This window comes from Antechinus flavipes, chromosome 4 (assembly GCF_016432865.1).
Source record: "Antechinus flavipes isolate AdamAnt ecotype Samford, QLD, Australia chromosome 4, AdamAnt_v2, whole genome shotgun sequence".
Taxonomy (NCBI): Eukaryota; Metazoa; Chordata; class Mammalia; order Dasyuromorphia; family Dasyuridae; genus Antechinus; species Antechinus flavipes.
This window is the reverse complement of record NC_067401.1, coordinates 142,034,013-142,047,925: the sequence shown is the minus strand read 5'-3', so window position 1 is coordinate 142,047,925 and position 13,913 is coordinate 142,034,013. Positions and strand designations below refer to the sequence as shown.

The window sequence follows — 13,913 nt, the reverse complement described above, 5'->3', positions numbered from 1 at the left end:
ACCTGAACATAGATTTTCTTGTTGACAGCTTAAGATTTAGGATTTCCAAGCACAATTTGACTTATTTTTATTTTTGTGTTTTCTCTTTTAAAAATTATTTCAATGAAAAAAAATTATTTCATTGGTGCTCTTTATTTTAACATCCCTATCATATTCCTAAACTCTCCCTTATCTATAACACTATGATAAATCTCTCATAACAAAAAAGTACAGTAAAGCAAAATGAATCAGCACATTGATCTGAGCCAACCATGTAAGCCCAGTTCTACCCTTATCCTCTACTATTTCTCTGCCAAGGAAAGAAACAAACATTAATTAAGCATCTACTGTAAGCCAGGCACTGGGCCAAAATGCTTTACAAATCTCATCTTATTTGATTCTCACAACAACCCTTCTTGGTAGGTACTATTATCCTCATTTTACAGATGAGCAAACTGAGGCAGATAATGATTATATAGCTATTGTCTGAAGCTAAATTTAAACTCAAGTCTTCCTGACTTCAGGTCTACTGTCCACTTAGCTACTTACAACACACTATCAATTCTCTATCTATAGTTCACCATCTCTTTGCCAAAAGGAGTGAAATATATTTCATTGACAGTCTTTTGATATTACACTAATTCACCAACAGTTTTGATCTATGAACACATAAAGATACATATGAAATGCATAACCCATATAGAATAATAGTTTGGCTAGACATAAGAGAAATTCAAAATTTGGATAAGACACAAAGGTTGCTTTTCTTCTTTTTATTTATTTATTTATTTTAACATTCATTTTTAAAAATAATTTTGAGTTCCAAACTCTCTCCCTCCTTCCTGCTTCTCCCCCACATTATGAAGGCCAGAAATATGATATCAATTATATATGTGAAATCATGCAAAACATATTAACATGTTATCCATGTTGCAAAAAAAAAACCAACAAGAAAAATAAAGCAAGTGAAAAATTTATGTTTCATTTTGTATTCAGACTGTATCAGTGCTTTCTCTGGAGGTGGATAGCATTTTCCATCACAAGTCCTTTGAAATTACCTTAGGTTATTGTATTGGTCAGAATAGCGAAGTCATTCACAGTTGATCATTATACAATATTAACGTTATTATATACAATATTTTCATGGTAATGTTCACTTCACTTTACATTTGTTCATATAACTCTTCTCAGGTTTTTCTGAAACTATTCTGCTGGGCATTTTTTATAGCACAATAGTATTCTATCACATTTATATACCACAACTTGTTCAGCAATTCCCCAATTCATGGATATTCCTTCAATTTTCAATTCTTTGCCACCACAAAAAAAGAGGTGTTATAAACATTTTTGTACAGATAAGTTTTTTCCCATTTTTTATGATTTCTTTGAGATGCAGACCTACTAATAATATTGCTGGATCAAAGAGTATGCACTGTTTTATAGCCCTTTGGACCTAGTTTTAAATTGCTCTCCAAAAATGGTTGGATCAGTTCACAACTCCACCAATAGTGCATTAGAGACACAAAGATTTTTAAGCTAACCATTGGATGTGGGAATGGAAGGTAAGACTCATAAGGCTAATTCTTCAAGCTTTATACTTCTTTTCACAATTCTGGTTCTAGGTGTTAAATCAGGATACTACAGAACATTATTTTCTTCTGTATTAATACAGTTTTTCTTCCAAGTTTCTAAGCATAGCAGGAAGGGAAAGGTTTTTTTCTTTTATAGAGAAAGGTTTTTTTTTCCTTTTACAGCTGGGTTCATAAAGAAAAAAGATATGTCAGTAGTATATCTTCCCTTTTGGATGTGACTTCAGGGCTCAGGGTAGGGAAGGAGAGCTTATATGGAAGGGAATCCCATGAACTCCTGTCCTCTCACTGGATTTTCTCCAGAACGGTGCTCCTGGATTGCACAACTTCATGGTCCCTTCAGCTTCTCAGTTGCCTCAGAACCATCTGAGCCAGAGCACAATGTGCATAAGGGCCAAACTCTTAAAAAAAGGTAAAGGTCCTTAGAGGTCATCTAAGTCCTACCCCTATTTGAATCACAAATTCTCTCTTCAAAGATGGGGATGCAGCCTATTCATAGCCAGACTTTTTTCTGGAAATTAATCTCCTCAGCAGTTCAGTTGAAGTGGGTACCAGTCAGTTGAGGTGAACCATGGCTTTTACTGGGGATCAGGGGAAGATCAAGCAAGAATCCTGAAACTCTGAAGGTTTTCTGCCAGGTTTCAGGGAAGAGTTTTGGTTTGGACAGCAGTGGACTGGAAATTTACCCATTGGCCCCCAGCTTAATTATTAGCCAGCTCCTTCCCTCCCCTCAGGTTGGGATTGCCGCCCAGGGCCACGGCTGGCTGGGATGGAGTCCGATAGGATCTGTCCCTGCTTGGTGGTTTTAGAGATTAGCTCCCCACTGAGTTGGCTGCACCTGGTAGATTCCATCCATGGGAGTTCTCTGAAGGTACCTGCATGGGGGTGGACTTGTCCTACACCTGCCTGTGGGGCTTTCTGCATTATGTCCAGCAGAGAAGGTGGCCATTCAACAAGTCAGTCTTAGTTGAGCAAGGTCAGAACCAGCCTGGAGCTTGGTCGTCCATTCCTTTGGATCTTTGCCCCACTGTTAAGAAAGTGGCTTAAAGGTTATGGGAAGACACTCGATGTGGCTGAAAAGTAAGACTGTTTCGTTGCTTTCCAGAAACTGCTCAAGGAAGGAGGAAATATATCTTGGCTTTGGAGTCTCGTGGGTCCCTAGTTTGGATGACTTGGCTTCAGGAACAAACCTTGTTAATCTTATTATAGTTAATTTTATTAATTTCTTGATTCAATAAATGCCTGTTCTGAGTATCTGTTATATATACACAAGATATTTTGAAATATGGGGCAGCTAGGTTGTACTGAGCCTCAAGTCAAGAAAACTCCTCTTTGTGAGTTTAAATCTGATCTCAGACACTTACTAGCTGTGTGATCCTGGGCAAGTCATTTCATCCTGTGTGCCTCAGTTTCCTCAGTGAGCTAAAGAAGGAAATGACAGACTACTTTAATATCTTTGCCAAGAAAAACCCAAAATGGAGCACAAAGAGTCAAACACAACCAATAATGGTCATTGCAGAAGTTCAGAGAAGCAAGAGGTAGTCACTGTGGGGTCAGAAAGACCTTCAGAGAGGAGATGGGACTGGAAGCATTTATAAGGTTTGGGTAGTTTGAGCAAAGGCAGGGAGAAATGTGTGAGGAAAGCGGCAAAACTGGGGATATGAAAATATGTTTATGGAACAATAAAGCTCTATCTAGGTGGACTCTTATTAATGTATGAGGGAGTACTGGGAGATAATCCTAGTAAGGTATCGGGGAACCCACTATGGAGGGCTTCAGATGCCATGCCAAGGATTTTGGCTTTTATATTATAGTCTTTGAAGGACTGGCCTTTGGGCAGATAAAGGATGTGATGATAGAAGCTGGGTTTAAAAAGATTAATCCAGCTGAAGATTGTGGGGAAGGAAGAAAGGAGAAAAAAGCTGCAGATTTCCTCAGGGAACTGACCCTATAGAGCAATGATTCTTGGGATAGGGTCTAGGGGACTGGAACCCACCCATAATTAATGTCTTATTGAGTGTCTAGGAGAAAGAGAGAGCCCTGGTGCTGGTGGAGTAAAGGAAGAAGCATTTTTTTTTACACAGAGCAATTTTACTTTTTTATATATTTATGATTTTTATATAGCCTTAGAGGCAGCTAGGTGACATATTATATAGACAAAGTCAGGGTAACCTGAGATTGTATTCTCCTTCAGATATTACCAGCTGCGTGATGTGGGTCTCAGTCATTTAATCCTTCTCAGCCTCTATCTCCTCCTCTATAAAATGGGAGTGCTCTTAGCAGTACTTTACAAGTTGTTTGAAAGATCAAATGAGATGACATTTAAAGAGTTTTGCAAATCTTAAAGGACATTATAAGTGCTATCATCATCATCATTATATCGATAAATACCCATTGCAACTGCAGTATTCCTTTATTCAAACCTTGCATAAAGTATGATGGGATCATACCATCTCTCTTCTCTAGATCAAGGTGAGGAAAATCACCCGTACGTATAAAAAGGAGGCACAGCCTCCCTATAGGATACCACAGTTGAGGTTCTAGACTCTCTCCTTATAGGTGACATGACAGAATCAGGTGGAGTTGGCTAAAGTTATCCAGTTGCTCCCTCCAAAATTTTGTTGACTTTTGAGGATAAGGAGTAGAGGACAACAGTGGGTCTCTGCAGGTGTCTTACTAATGTGTCTGGTGGGCCGCTAAGGGGAATGGGACCAGGAGTCAGAAATACTCAATTCAAACTATGCCCCAAATACTTAACCATCTGTGAGACTTTGAGTTTCCTCAGCTGTAAAATGAAAGCAATAATAATAATAATATCCACTCCACTCCCTCCAAGGTTGTTGTGAAAATCAAATAAGATAAAATTTGTAAAGCACTTTGCAAACTTTAAAATGCTATATAAATGCTAATTATCATTGTTATTAATAATATTATTGAAAGTCTTGCAAAGCACTGCCATAGAAAACCAGGCACAGCATAGAGAATTTCATGAGCTTAGGTCCGAGTTCCTTCTTTAATATAGCCAAGCTGTCTTTTAGCTCCAGGCCATACATAGCTGGACAGAGGTCCCATAGCACCCCTATGGTCATTGAAACCAGTAATAAAAATTCTCAGAATGCTCCTTGAAGGAAGGAGAGGAATTCCCTGGGAGAACCTACTTCCATCTCTCACCTATATAGCTGGCTAATCTCCTCTCTCTGTCCATCAGCCTCATTTAAAAGATCAATGCCTTTTCAGAGAACCTTTGATTTTTTAAAATACAGTCAAGTTTTGCAAAAGGATCGATGGAATGAAAACTGGGTATTCAAAAGCCTCAGGCAACCAAGGATAAAATCCCTGTAAAAGCGAAAGGAGGAAGAACTGAGCTGCCTGTCTGCACATACAATCTCATCCTAGGTCCTGTTCTTGCAGTCTTGCTTTCAATATCCTGAGGACTCATTTTCTATTGTGATAGCTCCAGAAATGGGAAGAGATAATGACAGCTTACAAGGGTATAGGTTTGGCTCCCTTTCTAGGCCTTTCCTTAGCCAGTCTAGACCTTTCCCCCATTGCTATAGGATCTATTGCCCAATTTATTTTATACTTTTCCAATATTTTGGAATATTGGAATATTTCTCCTTCAGGAGAAAGGAACAGACTGAAACTCTTAAGTTTATTAATTCACATATCACTGGATGATCAGCATTGTGCTAGGCATTGTGGAGGGAAGGGAGAGGAAAAAGATTAGAAGATAAATGTGAATAATCAAAGATCCTAGCTGGGGAACACAAGCAATGATTATGCAATTAAAAGTCTTAAAACTAACCTTATCATTGGTCTTCAAAAAATAGTCTCCTTTTCCCCTAAGCGCCTTATGTTCATTCTTACTATTCCCACTTATGTTTGATTCTCCACTTGTTATTCCATTTATACTTATGCTCTGGTATACTGCAAAAATCTTGGATTCAGTGGATTTGAAACACAAATTATCAGTTCTGAAAGGGCCTTTAGAGATAATCTGGAAATGAAAACTGAAATCCAGAAAAAAGGAAATGATGCAGCTAATTATTGACAGAGTCAGAATTGGAACCCAGGTCAGTGGATTCCCATTCCAGAATTTTTTCCACTCTCTCTCACAACTTCATAACTTTATGACCAATCATAGTCACTCTGGACTTCAGTCCCAATTCAGCGAGGAGGATCAGTTTCAGTTAGTGTTCTGGTTCCATCTCTTCAATCAAGATGTGTCCTTACATAGATCATCGTCACTTCCTAAACCTCAGTCTGCTCATCTGTACAATGGGGAGACACTGTGAAATGGAAAGGATCAAAATGAATATCACCATTTACAGGAAAGGAACTAGACAACAACTGTTCTACATTGAAAAAAGCCTCAAGAGACTAGACTGCAAAGAACTAGTACTTTGAGAAGCAAGAGAACATTGGTTCTGAGATTTACCCTTTGGGAAGTCCATTCCATCTCAGCCATGATAATATTTTAAGAGGCTGAACTTGTGCTTTAATCAGTATAAGAAACTCAGCATGGAATCTCTTCCAATGTATACTGTCAACTCATCTGCAAATTATAGTTTTAGCAGATTGTCTCAGGTAGAAAGGGTTAATAATCAGTAAGCTCATAGGTGCCAAAAGAAGGAATTTGACTCCAAGACTAATTCTCTATCTTATACTCTGTATTCATAATACTGACACTCCACATTTATATAATTTTTTAGGCCTAAGTATTATTACTCTCCCCACTGTAGGCCTAAGTATTATTAGTATTTTATTAGTTAGTCAATTAATTAGAAATTTATCAATGAACTAATTAATTAGTATTGGGTGTTATTAGTAATTCTAAGTATTATTAGTCCCTTCTCCCTATACATACACACATTTTTCATAAAGAAAATTTATGCTTCAGCAAGATATAATGACTTATCCAAGTCTATGCAGCTTAAAAGTGGCAAGACAGGGAATCAAACTCATGCACAAGGCCATCATGGTTCAATGTCCCCAGACTGGTGCCATTCCCCTAGTTCCCTTTTCCTCTTGAGAGTTAATCAAACTTTTTGCTCAGTCTTCCTGCACTGGTTCCACTTCACTCATTCCTTTCTCCTCTTAAGACTTAATCAAACTTTTTTTTCTTCCCTGGCTCCCACTAGCCTGACAGGAAGAGAAGCTCTAACTCCTTTCCCTGGACTGGGTTCAGCCACGGCTCCCCTGCAAAACAGAGCCCACCTGAAACAGTGTGACCTGTTAAAACTTTCCCGCAAGCAAAAGCAATTATGTCGGCGAGAGCCGGGCCTAGCTGAGACCCTGTATGATGCTGTGCACCTGGGTGTCCTTGAGTGCCAGGCCCAATTCCGCCATGAGCGCTGGAACTGTAGTCTGGAGGGGAGAACAGCGCTCCTAAAAAGAGGTATGTGCTTCCTTCAGCCTATCAACAGCCTTGTATCTAGTCATAGTGAAAGTGCTAAAGATCTACATGAAGTCTGTAAAAACAGGGTCCCTGCCCTCAAGGAGGTCATATTCTAATGGGGAAAGACCCTGCAAATAACTATGCAATATAACACATAGATATATCTATGTAACAAAATATTATATAATACTTATAATAACATATTATTATAATATAATATTATGCATTGTAATATAGTAATTATTATATTACTTTAAGGCTGCTTATTGGTGAGCCCTTTCTGGGCTTCTATTTCCTTCTCTGAAAAATATCCCCAATATTTTGGGGGGATAATAACATTTGGATTTGAAACATTATTTAATTATGTTGTTTAATGTCATATATATGTTGTATTAAATAGTTATTTGTAGCTATATAAATGTGCTATCTATTTATTATATGTATATATGCAAATATATTGTATACATATATACATGCTTGTATATATGACTTTGGACAAATCCTTTCTCTTCTCTTCAGTTTTCTCCTCTGTTGGACCAGATTGTCTCTAAAGATCTTTATAACTCTGACATGCTATGATTCCAGTCCAGCAAATCTCAGTTCAATAATTTTTTTCAGGATAGCAAAGTATCAATTAAGTGGAATAATAACAATAATACAAATACAAATAATAACAATAATAACAAGTGGAATAATGGTAAGAATGAGAATGGTGGGCATAGAAGACAAAGGAAACCGACTGCATATGTGTATGTAAATATATCTGTAGATATATGTATGTATTTACATAATACAATAAATATAATACACATGCACATATAAAACATATGTATATAACACCTATAATAAGGATTTTTATACATAAAAATATACATAGTTACATTTATTTGGTAAATATTTATTAAGTGCCTTCAGGCACTGTGCTAAGCACTATACAGAAAGAGGCAAAAGATAATCCCTGCCCCATAGGAGTTCACATTTAATGGCTGAGACAACATGCATACAAATCTATATAAAGCAAATTATATATAGTATGAGTAGTAAATATTTTATAAATAGAAAGTAATCTCAGAGTGACCCCTTATCAGTTCCCTTTTTTCTCCCTAAATCTATTAATTATTTTTTAATTTTTAAAAATTCTGAACCTAAATACCTATAAAACAAGCATTTCTCTGCATGAATACAAAAAGATAATTGCATATGAAACCATGAATCCTCATCACTTAGTATTTTAAAAATATGTAATAAAGTTCATGTTAATTTCAAAACTGCCCTCTTAGTCTGTGCTTCCTTCTGAATTTTCTATTCCTCTCTGCATTTAAAAAAAGTTTTTAGTTTTCTTCTTTTTTTATATCACTATTGCTAATTCCTCACTCCAATTAAAAAGCAAAGAAAAATACTAATCACTTGTGACAAATAAGTATGGTCAAGTAAGACAAATACAGAGTGATCATTTCAAAAAATGTATTTCCTTCTGCACCTTAAATCTGTTACCTCTCAGAGAGAAGATCCATGGGACTATGGGTCCTCTGGAGACATGGTTGTATATTGCTTTGATCAGAGTTCTTAAGTCTTTCAAAGATATTTTTAATTACATTGTTGTTGTCCTTGTATATTTTATTCTCCTAGTTCTACTCACAACTTTCTGTATCAGTTCGATACACCCAATTCTCTAAAATTTTCTTTTTATCATTTCTTTTAAGAAAACACTAGATTCCCTATCTTTCTCACTTGTTTCTTTACATGCAACATATTTTTATACCAAAAGGGTGTGTAAGGGTGGATGTGGGTATACGTGTACCCCTGCCTGTGAGGGTGTATGTTTGTGTTAGACTTTCTTCTTTTCAGAGAAGATGATGTTCATCTTATGCCAGTTGCTCTACTTCTCCCTCTATGTATGTACATTTTTCTTCTCTTATATTCTATTTGCTATTATGAGAAATAGTAAATTCCAACTTTAATGTCTTCCTTTTTATAATAGCATATTCTTTTTACACTCCCACTCTCCTTTACCATTCCTCTCTTAAAATCCTCAGAACAGAACTAATCCCTGCCCCAGTTCTTCTGTATTTCTTATATAACTGCCTGAATACCCTTTAAAATATTAGAGTTCTAAAGAGACACTTGTTTCTTCTCCCTCACTAGTAGCACTACATCATTATATATAACCCCAGTCACTTTCAAACTTGCTTACATACAGTTATTGACTTTTTGTGTTTTCTTTTCCATCAAAGGCCCATTTTTTCTCTTGTAGGATGGCTTGAGGTTATCTGTGCAGTAGGACCATATCTAGATCTTTGTATTCAGTTCTAGAGGCCACAATTTAATAAAGACACTGATAAGCTGGAGGGCAACCAAGATAGGGAAAAGTCTTAAGTCCTTATATGAAGATCAGTGAAAGGAGCTTGGAATACATACCTTGAAGAAGAAAAGATGAGGGGGACATGATATTAGTCTTGATATATTTGAAGGGCCATCATACAGTCACCAGTCAGATTGCACATGGAAGAGTTGGTGACTTCAAATCTCAAGAACATCAGAGTCAAAGTACAAGACAGAAAGCTTTGAGAGGAACCTCCAATGTCAGATCTGGGCCAGTAGTAACCCTGTTCATAGAGGGTGGATGCTGTTATTCCATCTCTCCAGAGTTTAGGTTCAAAGATATAATTTGCACATTTGCTCTATGTCACATCTTAGGAAACAAGGAGATGGGTGAAAAGGAAACATTTTCAGTTTTCTGGTTGGAGTCTTACATGTCCCTGTAGTTGCTGTTTTGCTGTTTGGCTATGGACAAGTCCCTTCCACTCTGGGTCACTGTAAAATGAAACTGTCACCAGTTCCTGTAATACTCTTCCTCTTCAACTTCTCTTTCTGACTTCCCTGGTATCCTATAAATCCCAGCTAAAATCCCACCTTTTTCCAATTGTATTTTATTTTTCCAAATATATGTAAAGATAGTTTTCAACATTCACTTCTGGAAATGTTATGTTTCAAATTTTTCTATCCCTCTCCCTTACCTCTTTCTTCCCCAAGATAGCAAGTAATCTAATATAGATTTAAAATGTGCAGTTCTTTTAAACATATTTCCAAATTGGTTATAGTCAAGAAAAATCAAATCAAGAGAGATCATGAGAAAGAAAAAAACAAGCAAACAAACAACAACAAAAGTGGAAATCCTCTGTTTTGCTCCATATTCATAGTTCTCTCTGCAGATGTGAATGGCCCTTTCCATTGCAAGTCTATTGGAATTGCCTTGAATCACTGAATAATATTTTATCTTCCACAAGAAACCTTTTCCACCCCCTCTTAATTCTTTCTTCTTCTTTCTACTAATTATTTCCTATTTAATCCATATGTCACTTGTTCATGCATTTTTTTTCTTATTTCTCATCCATTAGATTATGAGATTTATGAGACTGTATTTTGCCTCTTTTTGTATCCCCAGGGCTTAGCACAATCTGATATGTGATAACTATTTAATAAATGTTTATTTATTGATTGATTGTTTAGTATAATTCACGACTACTCTGATAGTCTGTGAGTACCTTTCCTTTCTGCTGTCATTCCCTAAGAGGATCAGATGGCATTCCTTTTTCCAGACATATACTGTTAGGACCTCAGTTTTTTCATTTCCTCTCCCTCTCTCTCTTCCCTTTCCGGTGTAGGTTTCAAGGAGACCGCCTTCCTCTATGCAGTGTCCTCAGCAGCCCTCACCCATGCGTTGGCCCGAGCCTGCAGCGCGGGCCGAATGGAACGCTGCACCTGTGATGACTCCCCTGACCTGGAGAACCGCCAAGCCTGGCAGTGGGGGGTGTGTGGGGACAACCTCAAATACAGCACCAAATTCCTCAGCAACTTCCTGGGGCCCAAAAAGGGAAGCAAGGACCTTCGCGCCCGGATGGATGCTCACAATACCAACATGGGCATCAAGGTGGGCATAACCTCGGGCAGCCTCCGTCTCTCTCGGCGCACGGGATCAAGCAGCTGGGTGTCAGGGCTCTTTCCCACAGGGCTGTCTCAGGAAAAAGCTTGAGCACCGGCTTAGGAACCAGCAGTGAACTAAATTGCTTCAGGACATCATAGAAATTCCTGTATTCCCACCTCCCACTCAATACACAATTTTCAGTATAGGTTGTATGATGGAAAAGATGCTAAGTTTGGAGACAGAATAGATTTTGAATTATGACTTTACTACTTAGTGACATTGAATATGTCATTTTCCTTTTGTGGACCTCAACTTTTTCCTTTGTCAGATAAAAAAAAATAGTTTAAAAAAAAAGCACTTTAAGGACAGCTAGGTGGTATAGTGGATAGAGTATCAAGCATGGAATCAGGAAGACCTGAGTTCAAATTTGGCCTCAGAATTAATTAGCTGTGTGTTCCAGCAAGTCATTTAACCACTTTTGCCTCAGTTTCCTCATCTGTAAAATGAACTGGAGAAGGAAATAGCAAAGCACCCCAGTCTCTTTGCTGAGAAAACCCTAAATGGAACTGCAAAGAGAAGCACAAAAGCACTTCAGATTTGCAAAGTGCTTTACATATGTTATCACAACCATTCTGGCAGCTAGGTACATTTTCTCTATTTTACAGATGAAGAAACTGAGTCAGTGACTTACCAAGATCGCATAGCTTATAAAATATCTGAGGCAGAATTTGATCTGAAATTCTCTTGATTCCATGTCTCTACTACTGAGCCACCTCACTGCTGAAAAAACTGGCTGTTCTTTAAGGTTTCATCTAGTGGGAAAGCCTATGAGCCTTTGAGCAGAGGTAGGATTTAAGGCAGAAAAAGGAAGAATGTGGGTAGTTTGTTTCAGGTAAAATTTTAGTTGTGCTCCTTCTTTTATATGTTTGCACAGAATACTCTAGAAAGTCCCCCTCTTTTCACTTAGTCTTTATTAAATAAATTCAACAAGCATTTATTAAGCACTTATCATTTACATGGCACTGCACTAAGCACTGGGGACAGAGAGACAGATAGCATGATGTGATATAGAGAGTACTGAATTTGGAAGCAGAGCATCTGGGTTCAAATCTCATACTTGGTTTGCTAGATGCCCTCAGCAAGTTATTTTACTTCTGGGTCTTCCTTTTGAGCTAAGTGACTTTGGAGATTTTTCTCTTGCTAATGATCAATATCCTAGTTCTGATACTTAACTGCCTATATGACTTTGAAAAGGTCATTTTATCCTTCTCAAGGGTTATCTATTAAATAAGGAAACTAAGCCAGATGACCTCTATAATCTGTTGCAATTCTAAAATGATAATTCTATGAATGAAAAAAGTTTCTGTCCTCAAAGAGCTTACATACTCCTGCGGGGGTTTTAATGGGAACATATAGGGTAAGTTGAGGAAGGAGATCCCCAACAAAGATCAGTGAAGGTTTCCTGGAGAAGTGTGTCCCAGGCAAGTCATTTAACCCCTTTTGCCTCAGTTTTCCCATCTGTAAAATTAACTGAAGAGAGGAATAAAAAAAAATCACACCAGTAACTTTGCCCAAAAAAACCAGTTCAATCCTGTTTGCCCCAGTTTGCCCAGGCTCCTGAGCTGAGCCTTGAAAAAAGTTTCTCCTTTCTCTGTCTTTCCTCCACTTAGCTCCCTCCTCCTCTCTCTGGTCATATTTCCAGAGAGTGGTGCTATGGCCCCTTCAGGGAATGTTAGGGGGATATAAAAGGTGTCTTTGGATGGCTCTGACAGGAGAAGGAAGCCCAAACCAACAGGAACTCTTCTCTCTCCCTTCCCACCCAGGCTGTGAGGAACGGTCTTAAGACAACATGCAAATGCCACGGTGTCTCGGGGTCCTGCGCCGTCCGGACCTGCTGGAAGCAGCTCTCCCCGTTCCGGGAGACCGGCCAGCTGCTAAAGCTGCGCTATGATGCCGCCGTCAAGGTCTCCAGCACCAGCAACGAGGCCCTGGGGCGCCTGGAGCTGTGGGCCCCGCCGCGGCCCGGGCGCCCGGCGAAGGGCACGGCCCCGAGGCCCGGAGATCTGGTGTACATCGATGACTCCCCCAGCTTCTGCCGGCCCAGCAAGTACTCCCCGGGCACGGCCGGGCGCGCTTGCTCCCGGGAGGCCAGCTGCGACAGCCTGTGCTGCGGCCGGGGCCACAACACCCAGAGCCGGCTCGTGGCCTTCTCCTGCCACTGCCACGTGCAGTGGTGCTGCTATGTGGAGTGCCAGCAGTGTGTGCAGGAGGAGCTGGCCTATACCTGCAAGCAGTAGGCCCGCGTTCCCCTCCCGAGCGTGTCGGGGATCGGAGACGCTCCTCCTGGCCCGGCTTCCGCCCGCAGCCGCCCTGCTAAGGGCGGGCACCTGGATGGACGCTTGCTCGCTCTGACACCTGCCTGCTGCTTTCTACCTTGGCTCCTTCCCCTTCCTGCCCAAAACTTGTCAAGGAGGAGCGGGGAGACGCGGGACCTCCAGTCCGCCTGTGTGAGTGTCCGTGATGCGCCAAAGGATCCCATGAGGTTGGAGGACCAGAGAAAAGGAGGCTGTAGGACAGGGGTGACCAGGAGGATGGTGAGGAGTCTAGGATGAATGAGGTTTGGGAGCTTGAGCAGTCAGGAGGAATCCCCAAAGAGAAATGAGTAAAATTCACAGAGGGGAGAGTTTAGCTGTATTAAATACAAAGGTATTTGTATTTATGCAAATGCAAAATGCAAAGATAGGTCTTCGTGGACCACAAACACTGGGAATCCACAGAAGCTGACAGTCAGTTACAAATACCTAGGTCCTGGGGGGGGAGGCGGGGGGGACTCTCTATAAAGAGAATTCCTGACACTTAGAACTGTCCATAAGTGGCTACCTTAGAAAGGGAGTGTCCTGTCAGGGCAAGGTAAATGACTACTTGCCAGTGATGTTGTAGAAAATGAATGTTCCTATTCAGGATTAGATGACCCCTAAAGTTCAGTCCAGTAAAGTCAGGAATTTTTAATTCTATATTGAGA

At 39.5% G+C, this 13,913-nt stretch overlaps 1 protein-coding gene across 1 annotated transcript in view; it reads left to right on the top strand.

Moving 5' to 3' along the window:
* WNT9B (Wnt family member 9B) overlaps nt 1-13,468 on the top strand; it is a 59,754-nt gene extending 46,286 nt beyond the window's left edge. Inside the window, exons 5-7 of the mRNA XM_051996632.1 lie at nt 6,710-6,966; nt 10,632-10,897; nt 12,715-13,468. Coding sequence (XP_051852592.1) covers nt 6,710-6,966; nt 10,632-10,897; nt 12,715-13,188 — 997 coding nt within the window. The 3' untranslated portion in view covers nt 13,189-13,468. The remainder of the gene's footprint in view (nt 1-6,709; nt 6,967-10,631; nt 10,898-12,714) is intronic.
* Nucleotides 13,469-13,913: the final 445 nt, after the last annotated feature.